This window comes from Emys orbicularis, chromosome 16, assembly GCF_028017835.1.
Source record: "Emys orbicularis isolate rEmyOrb1 chromosome 16, rEmyOrb1.hap1, whole genome shotgun sequence".
Taxonomy (NCBI): Eukaryota; Metazoa; Chordata; order Testudines; family Emydidae; genus Emys; species Emys orbicularis.
Window position 1 is genome coordinate 15027845 of NC_088698.1, and position 24313 is coordinate 15052157.

Below are 24313 nucleotides of genomic sequence, written 5' to 3' on the forward strand. Positions count from 1 at the left end.
CCCCTTACACAGAATGTAGCCAACCTGTGATATTCACTGCTATACTCAAATACTGTGGCAGGATTTTGATGTTTTTAAATAAAGTCTACATTTTATTACCAACAATTAAAGCTATGCATGTTAATTGAGGGCATGCCAAACCCCAAGATTCAGGTACTAGAGTGATCACCACAGAGTCAGGCAGAAATTCACCCCACTCTCAAAAGCATCTGCTACCAGGCACAGCAATCCCAATAGGCCCATGCATTGGAAATCCTAGTTTTCCTATATAGTATTAAGGGTTGTGGTTCAGCAGGAAATGACTGGTGAAGTTACAAGATTTGCTAAAGCATCTTCTTCCAGAGTTATAGTCCCCAAGAATGACACGACACTATAGCAGCTTATGGGAGTAGACAGAACGTTATTTATAACGGAAATATCCTCCGTTAAAGAATATCCGTTTACTGGAAAAAATCCAATCAATATACTTTGATGGTGTCCAGCATCTGGCAACGATACTTTCATCCTGGAAATAAAATGCAACGAGTCTTCATGTACAATAAGCACCTTTATTGAGCATCTCACCATTCAATATAGATTCCATTTGACATCTTAAATTGCTGAATTATAATCCACTTTAATCTTTCATTAAGAAAGAGAAAGACTTCAATTTTGCTTGCCCAAAAAATTATTAAATCTGTGTGGTGTATAATTATGTTACTATTAAAAAAGTGGCCAGGGCTGTAGTCAAATAATCACTACCTGTAATGCTGATGTCACACACATTTCAAAGCCAAAAACATTATCTTTTCTATGGACTTATCCATGTAAAAGGAACAACAAAAGTCAGTTTGTTCTGAAGGCTGAATGGCTAGAAAAAGTATTTTCTATTTCCTAGTTTTACATAAACTGAACATTCACAAAAGCTATTAAGCAGCAAAATATTTTACATTTCAATCGTAAAAAACTGAAATTTTAGACATAAACAAGCTAAATTTTCAGAGTATTGTTTGCATACAATCTAAATACAGTAGCCTCAATACAGCAAAAGAGTTTCTTCTAGACATTCTGTATGTACACACAAAGTCGTAGGCCATGATCCTGCACTGAGTACCATGCAGGCAGACCCGTGTGCCCAGGCAGAGCCCCAATGATTTCAGTCAGACTCAGCCTGTGCAGTTCCCAGTGCAAGAACAGGGCCTTAGAGCCTACATCTTGGCTGCCCTAGATTATTTAGTGCAGTTTTGGTTCAATGCTCAAGAACAGTTTTATAGGTACAATTTATTACAAACCAATGGTCAGATTATTTTTTTTTAAAAAAGGCTGCTTATTATCAAATCTATGCTCAGACAGATAAAAATTCTGAATAATCATAATACCCCTAACCTCATTTAAAGAAATAAATCTTCCTACAAGGGAGCCTGTCTTACTTTATAAAGATGCCTACATAGAAGTTTTTGCAACCTTATTTTGATATTTAACACTAACTGCCACTCAAGCCAATAAACGTTGCCTAGTCTACAGTATTACCAGTAAAAAGAACGAGGAGTACTTGTGGCACCTTAGAGATTAACAAATTTATTTGGGCATAAGCTTTCATGGGCTAAAACCCACTTCATCGGATACATGCAGTGGGAAATACAGTAGGAAGATATATATATGCACACACAGAGAACATGAAGAAAATGGGTGTTGCCATACCAGCTATAACGAGACTAATCAATTAAGGTGGGAGACTAATCAATTATCAGCAGGAGAAAAAAACGTTTGTAGTGATAATCAGGATGGCCCATTTCCAACAGTTGAAAAGAAGGTGTAAGTAACAGTAGAGGAAAAAATTAGCATGGAGAAATAGTTTTACTTTGTGTAATGACCCCTCCACTCCCAGTCTTTATTCAAGCCTAATTTAATGATGTCCAGTTTGCAAATTAATTCCAATTCAGCAGTTTCTCGTTGGAGTCTGTTTTTGAAGTTCTGCTGTAAAGAAAGGCTAACAGGCACTCTTAAGCAGAATAGTTGGTTGAACTGGCACTCACGGGTAAGCTTGCAGAATCATTTTTAAAAAGCTTAGGCCAACATGAGAGGATAAGTTTCTCAATGGTATCTGACAGAAAGATGAAATGGTATTTTAGACAGGATCTAAAAGACTAGTTACAGAAATTAAGCCTTCAAGCAGCATGGGAAGGCAGAAATTTCTAGGAAAGAAAAAAAGTCAGCTTTTCAGTTATTTCCTCTTTTTGTAAAATAGTTTTTAGTCAGCAAGAGTTTCATCACTATTACAAAACACAGCATTGCTCTCTCATATTGTTAACGTTTATGTTCTTTAGCGGCAGACAGTGTAAAGTATTTTCTATGAAAGCTAGGAAAGGAGTTCAGGTTGCAGTCGATTTTAGTTTATGCTTAAACACAACTCTCATCCGCACAAAAGAGCCCTAATGTGGAAAGCAACCCTTTAAAATGGGACCCTAGACGTACGTAGAGCAGGAAGCCTGTAAACAATGAGGAAATAGCAGATGTCACCAACTGGCAAAGGTGAATGGGGTAAAGAGATGAGAAATTAGGCCTTTGTAGAACTCCCACGTAATTCTGAGTTCCAGTTTGAAATGTGTAATGATCAAAATGTTCTAAAAGCCAAAGTAGATTTCTTATAGCAAAGGTCTCCCCCAAGGACACAAGCAGCTTTTAGTAAGGCTGATAAAACTACATTATTAAAAAAAAGTCCTGTTTTAAGAAGAAATAGAATTTATTTCACAAAATAAATTATGTCAGAAAGCATCCAAGTTAAACTAACAAATCTATTGCCATCACTGTTCATATCCAAGCCCCATCTTCCTCTCGTTTTTCAATATACATGAACACATAGCTGGATCTTCTAGCTACATTTCTTCTCCATTAGCTACAACTCAGTGGAGAAAACTATTCAGCCTGCACGCTGATTACCAAGGTCTTGCTTTAGGAAAAGTCTAGTTGCGGGGTAAGCATATACACGTGAAGGCAGATTTCAAATAAGTTAACAGTATTACTAACTGGTAGTGGAATTTTCCACAAATTTTTAAACTCGGGATAGAATACATATACACACAGCTTGGGCGCATAAAAGAAAGATGCCTCTGTCAATCAGCACTGTGTTCTGGAAGTTCTATAGCAAGAAAACAAAAACCTCCCCCTCCCCCCCACCCCCACATTTTTTTCTGACGGGTACTTAAATAAGCCATCAAAGGTAGGCAGGACAAACATTTGAATCTTCCTGCCCCTCACACGCTTTCAGCTTTTTACAAGTTAATGATATCTGTTACTTCCTAAATAAATGCCTTAACATTAAGAAGAGACAGCTAATCACTCATGAATATCCTGGCAATAGGGGAAAAGCACTAGTAATGGTATGTATACACAAGGGCAGAAGACGTGTAGGTAGTAACAGGCTTTTTCAAAACTTCCAAATGGGAGATAAAAAGAAAATTAAAGGTAATGAAAGATATATGGCAGAATACACTTATAATTGGCACCTGTGCGTTTCCAGCTGGTGGCAGCCACTTTCTTTGCAAAGTGATATTTGTGACACCAGCAGGGCAGGGTGCAGCATAAACTAGTTTTCAAATGGTTTCACATCAGAGAAATGTAATTACCAGGAGAACTAGAGGAGTTATTTTCCAGTAACATTGCCCCCAATAGCAAGGAAGTTCAGATGGTTTAATGCTTTACTTTCCTACACAGACTGTATAGAACAAGAGGGTTGAAAATTCTCTAAGTCCTTTATGCGCTAAAGGGAGTATGTTCACACCAAGGCAGAAGATGGGATTTTTAAGTGTTTGAACAAGTCTTTTTTTAAAAAGGGAAAAAAGTGTGAATTTAGTGATTATGAAAGGTACTGAATCAACAGACCTGGAAAACTTTGGTTTTCCATTTATCAACACAACATGAAGCACAGGCAACTGTATACAGTGCAAGTTTCTCCACAGTGTCAATCGATATGCCATGACAACCTGGGGGGACCAGGTGCAGTGAACAGGGTTTTAATTTGCTGGCCTCTCTGCTGGGACTGCCAACCAGGTTCTTACTGTCAAATGTGGTGGTGAATTTTGCGATATGGACACTTGTCCAGTAAGATCTGAATCGATATTATCTTCTCGTTTTAGAGACGTCACCAATCAGGCAGATAGATGATGATCATTTGGTTGTTACCTTCCCACGGCTGTAGAATTAAAATGATTTTTGTTTAACAGTGTTATTTACAAAGGCATAAGGGGAAAGAAAACCCAGCAGGTGGATTCCAGTTTGGATTTGGAAAACTGGAAGTAATTAAAACATTTGTCATCTGTAGGAACTAAAAACTGCAAAGCCAGAGAGCTGGAGAGCATGTAGGTATATGTGCAAGTTTAATTTCTCAACAATGGTGATGGGGGTGGAAGAAATAGTCATCACATAAGACTATAGCATGAACTCCACCACTCCACCTTTCCTATTTGAAAACATTAAAAATTTTAAAATTGAATTATTAGTCCAAATTTCCATTTTTAAGAGAGATGCTGCTGTTCAAATAGCCACTTACTCAGTAGGCTGGCGAAAAGCAGCACATAAAGGACAACCGCCACCATCAGTGGAGGATTTTTGAGCGTGCAGAATCACTTCCCCCTAGGCACAGTGTTAGTACCAGCATCACTGCATGTCACATTTGACAACTATTCCAGTTGTTTGGAGATCTCTGAGATTCCTTAGGAACAAACACAGAAATGCTAGGGGACATCATTCAGAATTATTTTTACAGCTGGTAATCTGTACGTTTACATATAGCTATTTTTAAATTCTTAAACAATTCCTTGCAAAATTTAGTTATTTTCTTTGCCACAGTTCTAAGTGTAAGGGCATTGAAACATGTAGACTGAAAATTCCTATATGCACATGGCACATCATAATACAAATGAGCAGGTATCCAGAGTGAAGGATTGCAACCAGATGCAGAAAGCTGTGCTGTCCAATGTACACATATGTATATATTAAGAAGTGTTTTAAGATCTTATGTTGCACTCAAGATTCTGCAATTTTAATGATAGCTAAGCCACTGAAAGTAAGAAATGGATATTGCCCAAGATTTAAAACAAAAAAACACAAAAAAAACCCCAGCAAGATAAACATCCAAGAAGATCTTACACTGAAGGAAAGAATTTCTGAGAAGTCTTTAAAGTTGTCGGACTTTTCTTTCAGTGCTTGTAATACTGACATCCAGTTTGTCTACTTTTCCAGTTAGCCGATCAAGAACGTCATCCTGCTCATCAATTTCTGTCTGCAGACCCAGAGCCAGGTTTTTCAGACGGCCCAGCCCAGAGGACATGTCATCTGCCAATAGAGAGAGGGAGTATGAAGGTTCAAACAGCAGGAATTACAAGATATAGGGTGCCATTTAAATGGGTGCTGTCAAAATTCCCCCCCTTTCCCCCAAAATCTTTAATTAAACCAAGTGTCAGTGAAAGCTGCTTAACTATTCCCCTACAATATTTGCAACACAAATGTTACAACACTGGTAGTGCATTGGTACCTGAAAAGTGACTGATCTGTTTTCATTGCTCAAAGTGAGTACATTGTAAACTAAAAGACACAATAAATGGTGAAAACTAAATTTGATCTTTATAAACTAAGGTATTTGTCGTGTCTAAAATATATTTAAACATGTTAACTTTCTCCCTTTACTTTAAGGATGGATATATTTTTTCCTTGCCTCTGTACATTTGACACCCTAACATGAGCAGTCTCTCAACACAGTTAGTTCTTTAAACGGATATTTATTGTCAAGATCGATCAAAATACACAGGTGTAAAAATGGTTAATTCTATAAATCCCCAATCCTTGCAGTACATCCACTTTCTGTACACGGATTTTTAGAGCATTTCCTTCCATAAGGTACAAGTTTGTTTAATGTGGATGAGCAGGTTTACTTGTTCCCATATCCTAGAATGTGTTCTTTGAAGTACTTAGCTGCAGAAAAGATGTTTATTGCACAATTGGCTGGCATAAATGTTTTGGAAACTAACAAATTCAGAATGGGGTGGGAGTAGAACAGTTGTTATATCTATCCTAACATTTTTGGCTCAGCTTCCTGATTCTTCATGTATTTGTTTTCTTCCATATCACTCTTCCCAGGTCAGACAGAGCAGACAACTACAGAGGCATTTTATACAGAATAAAACAGATTACGATTATACTTTCTTCAGAGATATATGCAGAAAGATAATAAAATCCACACATTAAGGATTTCATTCCTTCCAATTTGTTCCGTTTTCTCCAGAATTTTAAGCTCATTAAAATAAAGTTTTAAGCATTTGCTTATGAAGGCTTCAGAATCCAAATTGATGCACTACTGACATTCATATAAACTCAAACATTCTATGCAAAATAAATGGTACAGTGTACATTACAGGAGACTATGGTATTCAAATGCTAACATGGGTATTTCCTCACTGGTATTCTTATCAGTAATACCCAGCTAATGTGCTTTTTCAGCATAGCCGGATGAACCTGCTTGGCCCTGTTCCATTCATTTGAAGAGATGTTGCATAGGAATATCTGCACAGCAATTGGTTAAACATACAGCAGATATTATTTTGATGTAGTCAAAGGCAAGATATTTAAATTACGCAAAGTAGCAACTGGTATCAGGTTAAAGTTTTGGGATGACTGTGGTGCGGCTTTCTTTAAAAAATAAATTGTTCAGCAGTTCAGTAACCAAACATCTTTGAACAATTGTTTTTGTCTTAGTGAAGTCCAATACTGAAAGAAAAGCCATAGGAGCACAGGGAACAGAAAATGCTGAGACCCCAGTAGGGATACCCCATTGCAGATGTTAGTTTCCATACAGATTTATATTATTGCAATAATCCTAGTCAGTTTCAATCTATAGCTGGTTTTACATTAAAAGCATTTTTAACTCAGATCTATTACTAACCTGTGTCATCTGTCCTACAACAGCCTGCCCTCTGGTCAAAATCCATTTTGGACAAGAAGTGGACCACTAAAATTCATAGTATGTGCGAAACATGACGGGACTTAATCGTGAAGACTGGCCTAAAGCATGTAGCAGATCTACCAGGCAGAAGCTTTTGAAATAGAAACTGCATACACAGAGGATCTTTTATGATCAAAGGTCTGTGTGTGAACTAAACAAAGTTTTAAGGACAGAGCTAGCTGGGAATAGACTGCTCTGAATTCTCTCAGGCTTTAAACAGCAAGATATGGAAATCATGTTAAGTCACAGAACTTCCATTTCTAACTCACCTAAGTTGCTGTCAATTTTCTGGTGGTAAGCTCGGAGATGTTGATTCTTTGGATAAACATCGGGTTGGACAGAAGATTCTGAATTGGTTCCACTGAAATCATAGTCTGTTAACAACATAAGACATTTCTAGTCCACATAAATAAACAAAGGAATGGTTCAGAACTATTAAGAATTGCTCTAGCTGACTGACAGCTGGCTTTCTGTCATCTGACTCGGTCAGTGAGACCCAATAGATTCAATCCAACATCACTATCAGTAGGTCTAGCGTTATGATATGCAGAGATACAAGTTTGCAAGTGGATTTCCTGGTTGTAAATTAAAGCAGTAACTAAAGTCTGTGTGTTGCTTTCTGTAGTTCTGTTACTTAGCTGGGGAAAAAACTGGACCAAAGCCACAAAAGCCAAACAGTGCCCCTTAAGGGCAAGTCGCTAGGAAGCTCTTGTACCCTCTAGTGGTCAGCTTTCATATGTTGGAGATCTATTTAGATGTTTTAAACACAAGAAATCCCAAATTTTGTGTTTGCTTTTTAATTGAAAGGCTTCTAGCCTTCTGTTGTAAATTAATGCTTTGCTATCTTCAGAGTGAAGCTCTCTAATCTGTTGGCAGACAAACAATAGAGAGCCAGAAGTGTCATTTCTGCACCCCATATAACAAGGTAAATGCTAAGTGGTGAAATTAACCATTTATGTGCCAAACACCAAGTTCACACAATTACACGCAATTGTTATGTTTTCAGTGTGCATTAGATCAGTAAGGTACAGCGTTGCTTTATTTATAGATCTAGTTCAAAAAGACTTCAGTATTTTCTAACCCTCACAAATATAAATGAAAACTAGTTATAAAATGGGCCCTTATTTAAAGCAGGCTATGGCCATTCAGCACCAGACAACATTAGCTGAAGTTTGCTTAATACAAGAGCAAGGGACAGAACAAAAGCCTACATGCTATTTTGTATGAATAAGACGTGTCTCCTGGACCAGGGTTAGCTACGTCTGTACTGATAAGGGAGTCAGCCACGTTTGAAAGCTGTGGTAAGACATGGTTCAAATATGCTCCTTCTGAACCATTTTTAATCATTTGACAGAGACAGGATATGGCTATACTTGAACACACTAGGTAGGTTCTTGTACACTGCTTAGGCTGCATCTGCAGGAGGAAGGAACGGTGCTGAATTTTGCAAGCTTCTAACCCTCTTTATTGTTAGCATCTAATGTGATGATATTCTTTCCAGGAAGGCTAAATAGAGACAGCTCTAAGCTATGTAAAGTACACCCAAAGTGACGGGCAACATCAAATAAATTAACAAACCAGAATTACGCAGCTTCCTTAAATTTGGATGACTCTCCTGGTACTTTGACTCCTGTTCTTTACTAAAGACCATGGCTTCTTTTAATCTGGTGAGAAAAAAAATAAAGAAATATTCTTGGTGCCCACTGGTTGAATTCTGTACCGACTGAACAGAATTAGGCCCCATATTCCTTTAAGGATAGCTAACTGCTTCTTACTTAGAACCAGTTCCCCTTCTCTTGACATTCGTTTTTAAACCTTACATGGCTCAATCATGCCCCCACTGAAGTCAACAGCAAAATTCCTATAAACTTCTGTGGGAACAGAATCAAGCCCTCAGTCTTTACCAGTAGAGGCACTCGCCAAGACATATAGCCAAATACCATACACTAACCTGCCCCCTCTCCCCCCGAAACAACAATACACGTACAATGTTGCTGTGTTATTCACACATTGCTGCTGCTTTGAAGGTGAATGTCACATGGTTCTGCTCCAAGAAGTCAGTTAGCTTAACTTTTGTTTGTTTTTATTCAGAGTTGTTAGTAAATTGGGAAGAGAAATAGTTCAAGACCACATGATATTTAAGAGGGAGTTTTTCAGAATGCTTGATTAAGGCAGGGGTCCAGCTCTGGATTCCCCCCCCCCCTTTTTTTTTAAATAAAAAAAGCTGGTACGCAAATTTACAAGGCTGTACAGCTACAAACCTCTACACAGTTCCCATTAAAGGAACTTTCTAGATAATATGAAATTATTCTTACCACAAGTACCAAAAAACAAAACGAACAAAAACACCCACAGAACTTTTTAGCAAAAGCATCAGAGAAGAAAATAGTCACCATCTTGCTAATTTACAACGTACAACTGAAAGAACCTGCTTTCCCATTACAAGTCATTGGAAAACTGGAACATTTCAGAACTACTGTAAGGCAAATTCTATAACAACTAAAATAAAAATGATTCAGTTTTAGATCAGCCATATTTAATATAGTTTCTTACCATCCTGTGATGATACTGATTCTCTAGAGATCATGAAAAACACTTAGCACACATACAGCACTTTTGTCTTCAAATGCTTTAAATATTCAATGTTCTTATTACGCCATGAAATATATCTGCATGTACCAGTACAAACTCGCAGCCATACGATTTCCACGACTAAGGCTTAAAAACATTCTTTCATTCTTCCAAATTTTAAAATCAAGTTAGAAAATTAAAGATTTAGCTGCCTTTAACATATAATGAACAAGTTATTTTGCAAATATTTTTTGCAATATTTGACTGATTGTCCATTTAAGTATTGAAGACTTTTCATGTTTAGTGGGCAGAAACGCATGCTGGTTTGATCAAAATTCCAGAGGCTTATATTTATTAGTATCGAGTACTGAAGGATGTGCTAGGAGATCACAATACAGATGAAATACTTGGTCATTGACCTGAAGAGCTTACAAACTAAAGCCTCAACACTGCAGTCTGGTCCCTATGCAGACTCCAGCGCAGAATTGGGGTTCAATATCAGACACAGCACAACAGAGTAGAAGTCAGTAAGATGACCTTTACTCAGGCTAATACACAGCATGGAATAAAGGAGAATGGAGGTTATGTTATTTAAACTAAAACGTGTTGGCTTCTTCTAAATTGTGCAAGTAGATTTTAAGAAGGAATCGGAATAGAGAAGGGGATAGGGGCCTTGCAGATCATCTCAAGAAAGCTATTCCTGCCATAGGGGTGGCATGATGGAGTAGTGTTCTATTTGTCTACACCTTGCAGTGCACGGAATCAGTTTGCAAGACTTCTCTGCTAAGAGGCAGGTCTCCCTGCCAACCATAGATGACTCATGCCTCCCCATACTGTGAGGTGGAAGGGGCACAATCTAAAGAGGACGACACATGACCATCCCATGTGTTTCTTTGCCCAGTGACACCCCCCTTTCCCCCCGCAACCAGCCTGGGTGCTCTCCCCGTCCCATGTCACATGTGGGGGCTGCTTGGGATTGGGGCCAAGCATGCTAGGGGGCAGGTGCAGTGGCAGAACAGAGCCCTTCTCCCTCTTCCGCAGGCCAATCTAGGGCAATGGCAATTGTGAAAAAGGATGAATAAAACCCCACATGCCCCACCTATGCCTCGCCTCTGCTGCCAACTCCAGCTGACCATTACCACTCTTAAAATTCTCATTCTACTCACCGGCTGTTTCCTTGGTACTCAGGGGCTTCATTCTGCTCAGGCTTGGTCTCTGGAGGTTTCGATTTGAAGTAGTTTACAAAACCACCGAAGACACTCTTAATGTTGTTTATGTGTCTCTGGCTAATCTTTAAATCCTGGTCCATTTTATCCACCATTCGTTCAGTGCGCTTTAATGCCTCACCCTGACGTACAAGTTCCTAAAGGGAAATTAACAGAAAAACGGAAGTCAGTCAAGTCAAGGGATTGTGATGTCAATGGTTTTAACATTTAGAATAAGATTTCAAGAGCTCCATTTCCCCTTTTCAGTTTGTAGTGGGCGGTGTTTTATGGATAATTATATAGAATTGCTATACGTCTCCTTAGCATAGAAGAGATCCTCTTTGTTTATCACACATGCATTTAAAGTGTCACAGCTTTAAGATACTGCTCTTACTCAGGAGAGCCAGTTAGATGGAAACAGGAAGCCAGAATACTGAATCCTTCCTGAAATTTGAGTTAAGCCCTCCTTGCTTACATATGTCTAGACTACTGAACAAGTTATATTCACCCCCCTCCATGACATGCTACTTCCAATATTTTGTAACCTTTTTTTCCTCTAATTTATATTATATATGTGGAAATTTTATATAAAATTTCAATTTCCTGGCCCATCAATAACTACTACTATATACCACAGCTTTGTGAAATACATGTACATTTAAGAAGCTATTTTATTCTCATTCTACCTGCAGAATTTTCATTAATGTCAATGGGAGATTTTCACAAGAATCAAGGATAAATATAGTGTAAATTTTCTTACATTTTAAACCCATTGTTCTCCAGGCTCTAACTTTCCTTTATGCAATTGTTATTTATTATTTATATTATGCTGGTGCCTAGAGGCCTCAACTGACCTTGGGGCCCACTGCACAAGGCACTGTTTGAAGTCCCTGAAGAGTTTATAGTCTAAAGAGACAAACGGTGGATGGGAAACAGAGGCACAAAAAGAAGGGACTTGGGCAAGGTCACACAGCAGGACACTGGCAGAGTCAAGAACAGAACAGGGCTCTCCTAGGTCCCAGCCTAGTGCTATATCCACTAGACCATGCTGCCTCATACCATATTTAATTATGTATGCAATTCCTAATGTGGATGATGAAAGTGACAAATAGAAACGGTCCAGATTTGAACCACTCTACCTGCTAGTACAAATGTTTGTAAATCTTTACCCTGCAGTTGTAAGCAGACTATGATCAGGAATCAAACCAGCATCTCACTAAGCTCTCTGGCCCGCCACCCAAAGGGACTGCTTCTTACTGCTCCATGAAAATGGAGAAGCAGAATTAGTTTCACTTTCCTATTCCTTAGTACAAGCTCAGTAGAAAAGTGGAAACAACAGGATTCCTTATTAATTTAATTTTGTCTTCAGCATTAGATGCATGCAAACAAAAGTGACAAGAACTTGACGATTACATTTCAGGGTGGTGGCAATTGTGAAAAAGGATGACTAAAAGCTTCCAGGAAGAGGAGGAGAACCAAAAAAAGAGAAAGCAAAAAATGCAAAGAGACAGAGGAAAACAGACATGCTTGAACAAAAAAGTGCCTCTTTCTCCCTGAAGTATTTCTAAGGCGTCTAGCCCTGTGGCACTAAAATCAAGAACTGCCAACTCCAGCTCAAGGCAACTGTAGCCTTCATTAGCTCCACAATTCTTATTCAGACATGCCAACGTCCTGCCACCTACTGTGAACAAGATCTAGAAACTTGTTATAGTCACAATTTTTATCAGGTCCTAACACCTTTATCTGCCCTTGCTAAGGTATGTTACATTGTACCATGGAAGTACAGAGCTGAAAAGAGATTACCAATGCAGAATCTACGCTAGTGAGGCAAGTAATGCTGTTAGAATTATTTCAATTCCTGGTTGACATTTTCACTAACAAAGGGTATCATTTTCACACTAATAGTCTGCACTAGGTCATTCAGAAAGGATCCATTGATATAAGAAAACAACACTAACATTTTTCTAAGAGTCTTTTCTGCATTAACTGATTCCTACAGCTTATGGTTTTAAAATTCTAAAGCACACAGGTATGCAGTTTGATATTTCAAAGGCTTAAAGATACGCAGCCAGAATCCATCTGCTTGCAGTTGCATTAATGAAAAACAGAACTGTTGTCCATATTCTCTCCTAGATATACGGAATTTTAGATGAGCAGTCTTGCAGTGTCTTTTTATTTTATGTTTCCCCACTCAAGCAACCAGTTCTGTGACATTCAGACTCTACCATTAACACTAAATCAGGCTTACATTGCAAATTTCTTTCAGATTTTCAGTAACAGACCAAATTGTTTTGTGATAAGGGTTGGATTTTTCCTTTCACTATTTGAGAGGGAATAAAAATTCTCTAAGTGCGTATATTGAAGAGTTCACTATCTAAATCAAGTTAGTCACGCAAGTTATTATAGACAATTATATGACTTGTGTATATGCATTCCCTCAGAATAGTATATGCAAACAAATTACTACCATTTGAGCAAACATCCTCCCTCAACAGATGATGCAGCCCAGAAGACCAAATTAATGACTCTAAATACTTGGAACAGGTATCATCACCACTTATTCTGAAACATCCCCATCAGACTAAGGGAAATGATTAACAGGGATGAGTCTAAGCACATGGCATCAAGTGCTGTATTAGTTTCAGGCCACAACTTACCAGGAAAAAGAAGGTCTATCAGACTTTACACAGGTAGAACAATCATTTTCATTAAACAGTTGTGGTAACAGAATACCTACATAGGTTTTGCTAATTTTTAACTGGCATTTTTATCAAAATACACATCAGACTAATGTTATCAGAGTCTTAATCAGACTCTATAAAGGAAAGCTTTATTGCGAGAACTCAGGTACGCTCTCCTCAAGACTTTAAAGAAGCCAAGGAAGCTGCAACTTGGATTTAAAAAAACAAACAAAAAACACCTAATTAACAGCTTCGTTGTCATTATCACCTCCCAGCCCCGGCAACAATGAACAGTTTCTACAGACTACCAAGAGAAACTAATAGAAGTGTTTGATAAAAGACCTATAAAGTTTTCACTTTAAACCCCCTTAAATACAGTTTATAAAGCAGTTCACCATGACAGCAGGCAAAATATTGGCAGGCACTTTTATTTAAGGCTTTTTAAGGTATTGAACTAGATTTTTTCCTGGTTTCAGGTGTTTCTGAAGTTTGTGTAGACTACTCAGACATTTAATAAGACCAGTAGGCCAATATGGACCCTTTTGATATGGTTAGTTAAAAACTGAAGCCACTCAGCATGAAAATATTGTCACAATCAAACTTGTCTCCTGATCCTGCACTCATTTAGACCCATGCTACTCTACTGAGGAAAGTTACACACGTTTAAATGTTTACAAGATCTGGGCCTTACTGATCTCTTTATGTTTAGTGTTAATATTGCTGAGTCAGTCTAATATGTGACTAAATAAACCAAAAGGGCACTTATGTAAAGTTTTGATTATATCTGGTATAAAATCAGTATTACTGTTATTAAGAACTTACCTCTGATGTGGCTACTCCAATTTGCTCAGATTCATAAATGAGGGAAAGAGATCTATTAGTGCTGGCCTCTGTGGCCTGAGCCCGCCTCAGAACTTCCTGCTGAAGATACCTTTGTTTATCTGTAGCCTCCCTATGTTGCCTTTCAGTAGGGTCATCAACGATGTCATCTCCATTGTTCCACTTTACTGGCTTCAAACCTTCATCATCATCATCATCAAAGGGATTATAGTTTTTTGTGTAAGATGACATAATGCCAATTCCTGTTTTCTCCCTTTGCTATAGTGCGAGTGAAACTAGAGATAAGTGAGCTTGGAGTCACACTGGTATTCCCAAGGCCTACAGCAATTGCTTAGTTTCAGAGGAATTGAACCTCAACAGGATGAAAGATCTTTACCTGTAAAGGAAACAGTTTTTATTTATCTTTAGAACACTGAGTTAAGAAAAACTTCAGAGTGGTAGCTGTGTTATTATGTATCAGCAAAAAGAACGAGGAGTACTTGTGGCACCTTAGAGACTAACAAATTTATTTGGGCATAAGCTTTCGTGGGCTAAAACCCACTTCATCGGCTGCATGCAGTGGAAAATACAGTGGGAAGATATATATACACAGAGAACATGAAAAAATGGGTGTTGCCATACCAACTCTAACGAGACTAATCAATTTAAGGTGGGCTATTATCAGGAGAAAAAAAAAATTGTAGTGATAATCAGGATGGCCCATTTAATAATAAATAAATTTGTTCGTCTCTAAGGTGCCACAAGTACTCCTCGTTCTTTTTAAGAAAAACTGTTCACTAAGGTATAAAAATATAAACTGTGATATGAGCCACAGAAGATACATAAGGGAGAGAGGAGCACATACATTATATATCTGGGTGGGAAATTGCATCTTGGTATTTCAGTCACATACACTGATCCTCTGCACATAATCCTGCAGGGCCCTTCCTCCTTCCCCCAGTAGAACAAACACCTCTTCTGGGACACAATGGATCTCTCCATTGTAAGGTAAAACTCATCTGTGCAGGCACTTGGAAATTCTCAGGGGCTGGTTCAAGACTGTGGAACAGACTCCCACAGGATCTACAAGCCATCATAGATCGCACCACCTTCTGTTTCATGCATAACAGGTACTTATTTAACATTGCTTTTGCTAATACTTACAGCACAGTGTACATAGAATTTATAAAACAAAACATTACACTGCACATTCAATTTTCCCCTGGGGAAGAGGATGAGAGAAAGAATGAGCCACACGTGACAGATATTAGTCACGTTGCTTAATACACTACTAGAAGGTGCTCAGATACTACGGTGAGGAGGCAGTATAAGAACCTGTAGAGAACAGACTAAACAAATCACAGTAGATGTCTCTCTCCTTTGCTATTTAAAACGGGGAGGGGAAGCGGCGGGGAAAGGAGTCAGCATTACCCTTTGACAAGCAAAGTAATTTCAGACACAAAGTCACTGCAGTTGCACTGGCATTCAGCTTGTTTTAATAGATACCACGAGACAGCTAAAGTCTCTCTCTCATGGAGCCTCCTGCTAGCTAGCTCTCGCCTTCTCCTCCCGGACCTGTCACGCGGCAGACGGGAGAGCCTTCGCCTCGGCAGCTCCGCCGGGGACGGGGCTCTTCCCGGTCTCGGCCCAGATCCCCAGCTCTGCCCCGCTCCCTGGGAAGCGCTCGGGAATTACTCCGCCAGCACCACCCCGGGATACGTGTGTATCATCGCCCCACACAGCTGGTCCGGGGGAGGGGGAGGGGGTGTCTGAACCCCGGACAGACGCGGCGGCGCGGTCCCCTCTCCCCAGCCCCCAACTTATACCGCCCCCCCCACGCCGCCCATCGGGGGAGCCCCACGCCCCTTCCGTCTCCGAGACGCCCCCACTCCCGGCGCTCCGGGCCCCAACCCCTCGGAGCCGGGACACCGCCCCCCGCAGGGGCCAGGGAGCCGCTTCCCCCGAGGGGCCCTGGGACCGAGATCACCTCCTGGCCTCGCTCCCGCGGTGAGGGGCCGGGCCGGGCCGCCGGTCCTCACTCACCCGCTGCCACCACCAACGACCCCGACTCCCGCCCGAGCGGTGCCAGCACCCGCCGGCCTCCTCCACCCCGTGACTACTGGCTTAAACCATCGCTGCCCCTGCGCAGGGGAAGCGGCTGGAATAAACTATCACTACCCGCGGGCGGGGGTGTGCGTGAAGCCATTCTAGGTTGGGGAAGCGGGAACCTTCAGGCTGGGGCTAGGATAATCCATTGCTAGTACTGGAGTGGGGGGTGTGGTTTGAGAGTTGGGATAATCCATTGCCCGTGAGTGGATGGGTTTCCAGTCCAGAAGTGAAGTCAATGTAGGCGCCGCCATATGTGTTATCTGATTGGAGCCCGGAGCTCCCGCGGGGAGTGGGGGATGCTCGCGAGAGGAGTGGTGAGGGAACTAGGGAGAAGATAACAGCGTAGGGTGCGCTGCGCCCTGCGGCTGGCCCGCAATATGTCGGCCCTGGCGGTGGCGGCTGCTGCCGGGTTTGCGTGGAGGGGAAGCGGCTCCGGATCTGGCTCCGGTTCCGGCTCCTCACGGGGCTTTTACTTCAACACGGTGCTGTCGCTGTCCCGCTCGCTGGCCGTGCAGAGACCCGCTCCCCTGGAGAAGGTAACGGGGGGGTGGGGGTCCTCCCTTTGCTCCTCCCACCCCTCTTGGGGAGGCAGGGAGTGTCACCTATGTGAGTTGTACGTCATGTATGTGGGGCAGCGTGTGTCCCGGGGGGGGACGTGTCCTGCATGGAGGGCGGTGCGCGCTCTGTGGTAGGTGTCATGCATGGAGGGAACAGGGTTTCATGCCTGGGGGTGCTCCGTGCGTCATACATGTTGGGAGGGTGGGGGGACGTGTGTCATGTGAGGCAGCGTGTGTGTCTCCTGTGACGAGCTGGGTATCATGCCTGGGGATGGAGTCAGTGTGTGGTGAAGGCGGTGTGTCAGAGTTTATATGTCTCTATGTGGATGCTGGATCTATGTGGATGCTGGATCTGTGCATGATATTTGTGTGGCTCACCTATAGGGAAACCAAGCTAAGAAGAGCTTGACAGAAATTGGTTTCAGGTTACGAACGTTGATGAATGGTCAGGAAGGTTTTCAAAATATCCATTGGTTTTGTTTTTGAAGAGCACTTGTCCTAACAGCCTGCTGAGAGAAAGTTTTCCCCAGATACCTAAGGAACCTAGTTTTTTAAGGGGAATTAGCACAGGGGTTCTCAAACTGGGGGTTGGGACCCCTCAGGCGGTCATGAGGTTCTTACATGGGGAGTCACAAGCTGTCAGCCTCCAGTACAAACCACGCTTTGCTTCCAGCATTTATAATGGTGTTAAATTTATAAAAAAGTGTTTTTAATTTATAACGGGGGGTCTCACTCAGAGGCTTGCTATGTGAAAGGGATCACCAGTACAAAAGTGTGAGAACCACTGAATTAGCATAACAATAATTAGATCTGTTTTTATTGTATGTATAAGAAATCAAGTTATTTTTTCCTGTGTCATGTCAAGTTAAAGCAACATTCTTTAATGCCTGGTATTGGTATGTAGTGGAGCTAGGAATGTATAAGGCTAGGTTGATGGCAAGTGTGCTGTTGCAACAGGTTTTTTAGCATAGTTAGACTAGGCATAGGAAGTCTCCCAAGGGTGCTGAGTAGGACATGGTACCTGCGGAGCATCAGTTGGTCTAGGACTTTAGACCTATGGGTATGTCTTTGTTAGGCTTCTTACCTTGTGTTAATTGGCAATCAGTTTAAAAACGTCTAGTGAAAGCAAGCCTACGAGAGCAAAGCCTAAATATGTGAATGTTAGGCCTGGAATAGGTCCTTAACGTAGGTGTTTAATGCTCACAAAGAACAGTTGGCTCGTAGGAGCTCTTTTTGTTTTGTAGTACATAACAATGATAAAATGATAAGTTATAATTTACTAGATTATTATTGCATATAAAATTGTTTGAACTAAAACATAAATGAATGGGTAGTTGAGTTTTCCAAAATGAAAATTCTGCATTAATGTAAACAACAGTATCTGACTTGTCCCTAGCCAATTCTTGTACATTTTTAGAATTAATTTTGTTTGATGGACTACCAAGACATCTATCTCTGATGTGGTAGTCAACTAAAAATAAAGTCCTCTCATTACAGATTCACCCGTATTTAGAGTATTTTATGGGAACCTGGGTTAGGGTTATTATTTGATTTTAAGGGATGCTGTCAGATTTATCGGTAAATAAATTTGTTGTGTTGTTAACTACCCAAGATTATTAAAAATAAAGGAAAATAACTACATTTATTTTTTTACTATTTGAACAATTTTATGTGATGCAGAAGATTAACTGTCAGTACGCTATGAATAATGTAGTTAGGAGATAGGGATGTGTTTTTAGGATCAATGGCAGTACTGTGATGGTTAAGGTTCCCAGAATTAGATCAGTTTGTGGAGGATAGGTCCATTAATGGCTATTAGACAAGTTGGTCAGGGATGCAACCTCATGCTTTGAGTTTCCCTAAACCTCTGACTGCCAGAAACTGGGACTGGATGACAGGGGATGGATCACTGGAGAATTGCCATGTTCTGTTCATTCCCTCTGAAGAAATCTGTCATTGGCCACTGTCGGAAGACAGGATACTGGGGTAGATGGACCATTAATTAGCCTGCCCCAGTATGGCCGTTCTTATTCTGTTACAATGAACAACAAGTCCCAGGTGGCAGTCATAAGATACAATGCCTAATTTAAAAAAAAAAGACCTATTTAAAATGCAGGCACTTTGTTAATATAACAAAAATTTACATTTATGCCCACTTTCTATACAACCATCCACTTCTGACATGCGCATTTGGAAACTATGGCCCTATCAATGACTATGAAGTCTAAGATAAATCGGAGCCCCAGCATACAATATAGTTCTGTGCAGAAGACCAGACACACTGAGACTACCAGGCACAGAGCTTACTAATGTGAATGCTTACTTCTCATTTAAGTAATCTACTCAGAATATTAAGCAATATGCCTGGTATTAACTGTTGGCAGGGACAGGCTCTTAGACTGCAAGCCCAGTGGAGTAAATTCCAAGCCTCCCCAGTTTTCTTTACACTGATGGTGCTTACCGGACAATGTCACCTTCAATTTTGACCCAAAATAAATTTCATAAAAATAAATATTTTCCCAAAGTGCTTGAGAACAGAACTATAACTACTAAAGAACCTGAAAGTGAAATCCGGGGGAGGGGGAAGGAGGGAGAGTGAAACTGATTTATTTTCTGCTGTCCTTAAATTGTGGGAAATGCAAAAAGTAATCAAAGAGCAGTAAAATAAACTGGATTTTTTTTTATTTCACATAACCACCTATGGTGTTATTTTACATCAGTCAAAACAATGTCATTTGTGTGGTATGATAAAATATTTTAACAGTAAGCAATGCTCAACCTTAACCATCACACCTGAATGGTGTGGAGAAAGCTTTTTTGGTGGCCACTGCACATTGAGCAGATGTTACCAGTGAACTATCAACGATGACTCCAAGATATTTCTGGATTGATAACAGGTAATTTAGACCCCATCATTTTATATGTATAGTTGGGATTGTGTTTTCCAGTGTGCATTTCTTTGCACTTATCAACACTGAATTTCATTTGCTATTTTGTCACCCAGTCAACCAGTTTTGTGAGATCCCTTTGTAAGTCTTACCTAAATCCAAAGTGGACTGCGATCTTGAGTAATTTTATATCGTCCGCAAATTTGCCACCTCACTGTTCACCCCTTTTTCCAGCTTTTTTATCAATATGTTGAACAACACAAGATGCTGGGGGACACACTGCTTTTATGCTTCTGTACTATAAATTAATGCATATTGTTTGGGAACCTTTTTTAAAACTGTTCAGTGTTAGAGAAGTTTGGATGAGAGAACCATGAAATACAGTGATTTGAAAATCTGAATTGCAAATGAAATGACACTTATCCAGTAAGACATATTGAGTACTCTTATATAATAGTTCATAATAAAAATAACTGTTTTCCTTTCTGGTCTTACAGTAGAAAATACTCCTTTTCGGATATTAAAATACTTGGTCAACATTTTTTCAACCTGACTGCCTAAAGTTAGGCTCTTAAGTAAGAAGTGACCTGACAGACAAAGGTACTGAGCACCCCTTTTCAACATCAGTAGGATCTGTGGGTACTCAACACCTTTGAAAGTCAGGCCATTTTGATGACTTGTCTTTACAGGTTTCTCCTTTTAAATAATGTCCGCTTTCGGTATGTAAAGCAGACATCTGTAAGATTTGATATAGTCTGTGCTTGTGTATTCAGTAGATATGAAAGCAGATACTACAGTAGTAGGTAAGGTAATGGTAGAATAATACTTAGCTCTGGCAACTTATTCTGTTACGTGGTTACAAGGATTTGAACAATCTGTCCCACCCAGCTAGGCAATACTGCTTGCTTTAGCAATACTGTGTATGAAGAAAGCATCACTGTAGCAATGACAACATCTACTTCCATCCATGGTTAAGAAGAGGTTTCTGTATTCAAGGGAGATGAGCAAATATAATGATATAAAGGCCTATTGTGAATTTCTTGCACATCCAGAAACCCAGTGAATTCAGTGGAAGGGAGTTTTCAGTGCACAAGGAATGCAGGATTGGGCCCTGTCATATACTATACGATATTTATGCAAAGTTCCAAGATTTCCAGAAAGACTTCTTGGAGACCTAAAGACTATACAATTGTAGAAGAAAATTGTTAAATTACCCTAAGTATAAAAGTGGACAGTTGGCATCCATTCTTTCCTTTCTTTAAACATCATTCTTCGCTTGCACTGGAACCTGATTATTTTCATTAAAAGGCTGAATAATAAAGGACATTTGGTGTGGAATTGACTCTTTGAATTGCCTTGATGCAGTAAACTCAGTGTTCCGCCCTGAAAAACATTAGTGATGGCAGTGGGGGCTACCCAGAGGAAATTGTGGAAGCCCCATTGCCTGGTACGTTTAAAAAACTAGAGAATGTACTATATGGAAGAACCCTGTTTTGGCAGGGGAATGGCACAATGACCTTTTAGGTCTCTTCCATCTCTGATTTCTAAGAATGAAAAGCCAGGGCTTTTAATTTGGTTTTCTTAGGCTATATCTACATTACAAACGAGGGGTGTCATTCCTTTGCTTGTGTGCACATACTCAAAGTAGTTCAATGAGAGCTAGCAGAAATATAAATAGTAGTGTAGCTTCAGTAGCATGGGCAGTGGCAATGGAGGTAGTTTCAGGTGGGTTTGTACTTTGCACAGCTCAGCCATGCCTCTGCTGTTGCTGCCCATACTACCGCGGCTCTGCTTTCACATTGAACTAGTGCGAGTATGTGTATGTGAGCTAGTTCATAGTGTAGACCAGGGATCGGCAACCTTTGGCACGCGGCCCACCAGTGGGGGCTGTGGGAAGCAGCGCGGGAGGAGGGATGTGCTGGCCGCCACTTCCATTGGCCTGGAGCGGCGAACTGTGGCCAGTGGGAGCCGGGATCGACCGAAACAGCCTATGCGGCATGTAAACAAACCGGCCCGGCCCGCCAGGGTGCTTACCCTGGAGAGCCGCGTGCCAAAGGTTGCTGATCCCTGGTGTAGACCTAGCCATAGGGTCACTTGTGGGTATTGGCAGTCAGAGTTTTAATGTGTACGTTCTGTGTTCCTCAAGGCAGTGTTCTAACGTTCCTTTTTTTCTTTTTCTTTCTGCAGGTACAGAAGCTGCTATGTATGTGCCCAGTGGATTTCCATGGGATTTTCCAGCTAGATGAGCGCCGCAGAGATGCTGTGATTGCTTTGGGAATTTTTCTCATTGAGTCTGACCTTCAGGTACAACTTTCTCCCTCATTTTAACTTTCTTTAGCTGAAATACTTTTGAATAAATCTCTAAATGGGGTTGGTTGGTGAATGAAATGTAGGTATGGCAGTTCCTTGCTTGAAATAAGACATGGCAAAGTATGGAAGTGAACGTAGCCTCTATCTAGACTTGATATTTAGAGCGGTTTGCACAAAAATGTAATGTGCAATTGCTTGCTTAAATTTTCACACACATTATGTTTGAACATATACCTACACCTGAAAATCAGGCCCATAATTTCCTTTTTATGCATGGGAGGGATTAGGATGAAAACCTATACATATAATGCTGTTTATGTTGTTCACTAACATTCATCTTAAACGTCTGGCCTCTCTGGGACAGGCAGCCATGATGTTTCTGTGAGCTGATGCGAAGGCTTCGGTCTGCCCTAAAGGGGGTGTCATCTCTAGAAGGAGGGAGATGTGATGCCTTAAGTGCCTGATCCAAAATCCATTGAACTCAATGTGAATCTTTTCATTGACTTCAGTCGGTTTTGGATTAGGCCATAAGCCACTTCTGTTTTAGCCTCCCCCTTTTTTGATCTAGATGAATGCGATATTATTAACAGCTTTGCTGTTTTTTTGTTTTTTAATTTTGTGATGTGAACTCATTACTAAGAACTGGGCAAACCACATCACTTGTAATGGAACTAGGCATTTATATGATGCTTTATGTATTCAAAGCATTGAACAAGTGTTAATCCACCCCTGCGAGGGAAGTTAGTACTGTCCCCAATTTATACATTAGGAAACTGAGCGCCTGTACTGAGAGGTTAAGTGATTTGCTCAAGGCTATGGAATGCAACAGAGGCAGGGCTGGCATTAGAATTTGGGAGTTTCCACTGGTTTAGCAATCTAGCAAAATGATTTTCTGCTTCTTGTTAGACTCAAGTCAACATACTAGAGACAAAAGATCAAGACATATAATCAGCCCCAAATTGCATGATAGACCAACAGTGTCCTGTCTCATTTAGCAATTGGCAGGATGGAACAATTTTATCTATAGCATTGGACTAGTTACGTGATTTACCTTTATCTGTATTAAGTCTGTTATGCGATATTTCGGTAGCCTGTAAGTAATCATTAGATGACTTGAGTTCTATATATATAGTCACTTTACCCTTCCTCTGCATGACTAATGTGTATTGAAACTGTTACTCAATTTTTATCCTCCATTTCAAACAAATGTTTTCTCTTTCAGCACAAAGACAGTGTGGTTCCTTATCTTCTCCGGCTTCTGAGGGGTCTTCCCAAAGTACAATGGATAGAAGAAAGCACTGCACGAAAAGGCAGAGGTTGTTTTAAGTTTTATTCTTCAGAGTATGTGCTTGGGAAATTGTACTCAGTCCAGAACTTAGTTCTAAGGGAAGTGATCAGCTCCCTTGTGCTTTTAGCTGTTGACATAACTGCCTGTATTGGAAAGATACAGCAGTAAAATTGATTCTTCTTGAGAGGCCAGAAAGGAAGTTGAATAGCTCACACCTTTCCTGATGTCAGCTTAGCTGCTTTCCAAATAATTCGATACCAGTCAGTCACATCTTCAGGGCTGAGTTGTTAGGAGACAGTATAATGACTAGAACGGAGAGTGATAGTCAAGATTCTTGGGTGCTATTCCAGCTTTGCCACTGGTTTGTTGTTCAAACTTGGGTAAAACACTTAACTTCTTGGAGTCTTAATTTACCTATCTTTAAAATGGTAGAGAGAATACTTCTCTACCATGTAGGGGTATGTAAGGTTTAGTTTGCTAATGTTTGTAAAAGTATTTTGAAATCCCGAAAAGCTCCTAATTAGAGTGCATGCTGCTGCTGTTCGTTTATTTATTTATTTTTATTAAATTATGCGCTACATATTTAGGATTTTCCCTTTTCACAGCAAGGCTATAGAAACTGGAAACTCCTATTTTTCCCTTCTTCAGGAAAGACTAAGCCCACCTATCTGATATGTTTTTCTTAGGGCATTTCTCTCTCCTCTCAAATCTCACTTTCCTACCAGGGAACAACTCTGAACTTCATAGTTTGCAACTTTCTGACATCAGCTGGTTTTTGTACTTTCCTCTCCTACTGAGAATGTCCAGCCTTCTCTGTTTAAAACCTCTTAGAATGAGTTACTCAGGTTCTTTTCAGATTCAACTTAGTTTCAGCAAGGATTGGTAGGGGTGCTTTATTAAAATCTTTGC

The 24313-nt window shown here is 40.3% G+C and overlaps 2 protein-coding genes across 2 annotated transcripts in view; one reads left to right on the forward strand and one right to left on the reverse strand.

Moving 5' to 3' along the window:
- Window positions 1-534: 534 nt before the first annotated feature.
- SNAP29 (synaptosome associated protein 29) lies at window positions 535-16373 on the reverse strand. The gene is made up of 6 exons (XM_065417749.1): window positions 16296-16373; window positions 14256-14649; window positions 10714-10910; window positions 8555-8640; window positions 7246-7350; window positions 535-5313 (listed from the first exon to the last, which is right to left on the reverse strand). Exons 2-6 carry the CDS (start codon window positions 14502-14504, stop codon window positions 5156-5158), a joined length of 795 nt encoding a protein of 264 aa, XP_065273821.1. The 5' UTR covers window positions 14505-14649; window positions 16296-16373; the 3' UTR covers window positions 535-5155.
- A 365-nt stretch (window positions 16374-16738) lies between these two features.
- PI4KA (phosphatidylinositol 4-kinase alpha) overlaps window positions 16739-24313 on the forward strand; it is a 91028-nt gene continuing 83453 nt past the window's right edge. Inside the window, exons 1-3 of the mRNA XM_065417907.1 lie at window positions 16739-16897; window positions 21994-22110; window positions 23339-23432. Of these exons, the coding sequence (XP_065273979.1) occupies window positions 16739-16897; window positions 21994-22110; window positions 23339-23432 (370 nt within the window). The remainder of the gene's footprint in view (window positions 16898-21993; window positions 22111-23338; window positions 23433-24313) is intronic.

Excerpts from the sequence above, each read along its gene's own strand:
- SNAP29 (XM_065417749.1), bottom strand. The coding sequence starts at position 14,504 with ATGTCATCTTACACAAAAAACTATAATCCCTTTGATGATGATGATGAT. Across the intron at positions 8,641-10,713 it reads GAGTACCAAGGAAACAGCCG|ATTAAAAGAAGCCATGGTCT; the intron begins GTGAGTAGAATG and ends TTTTCTCACCAG. Across the intron at positions 5,314-7,245 it reads GAAAATTGACAGCAACTTAG|ATGACATGTCCTCTGGGCTG; the intron begins GTGAGTTAGAAA and ends CTCTATTGGCAG.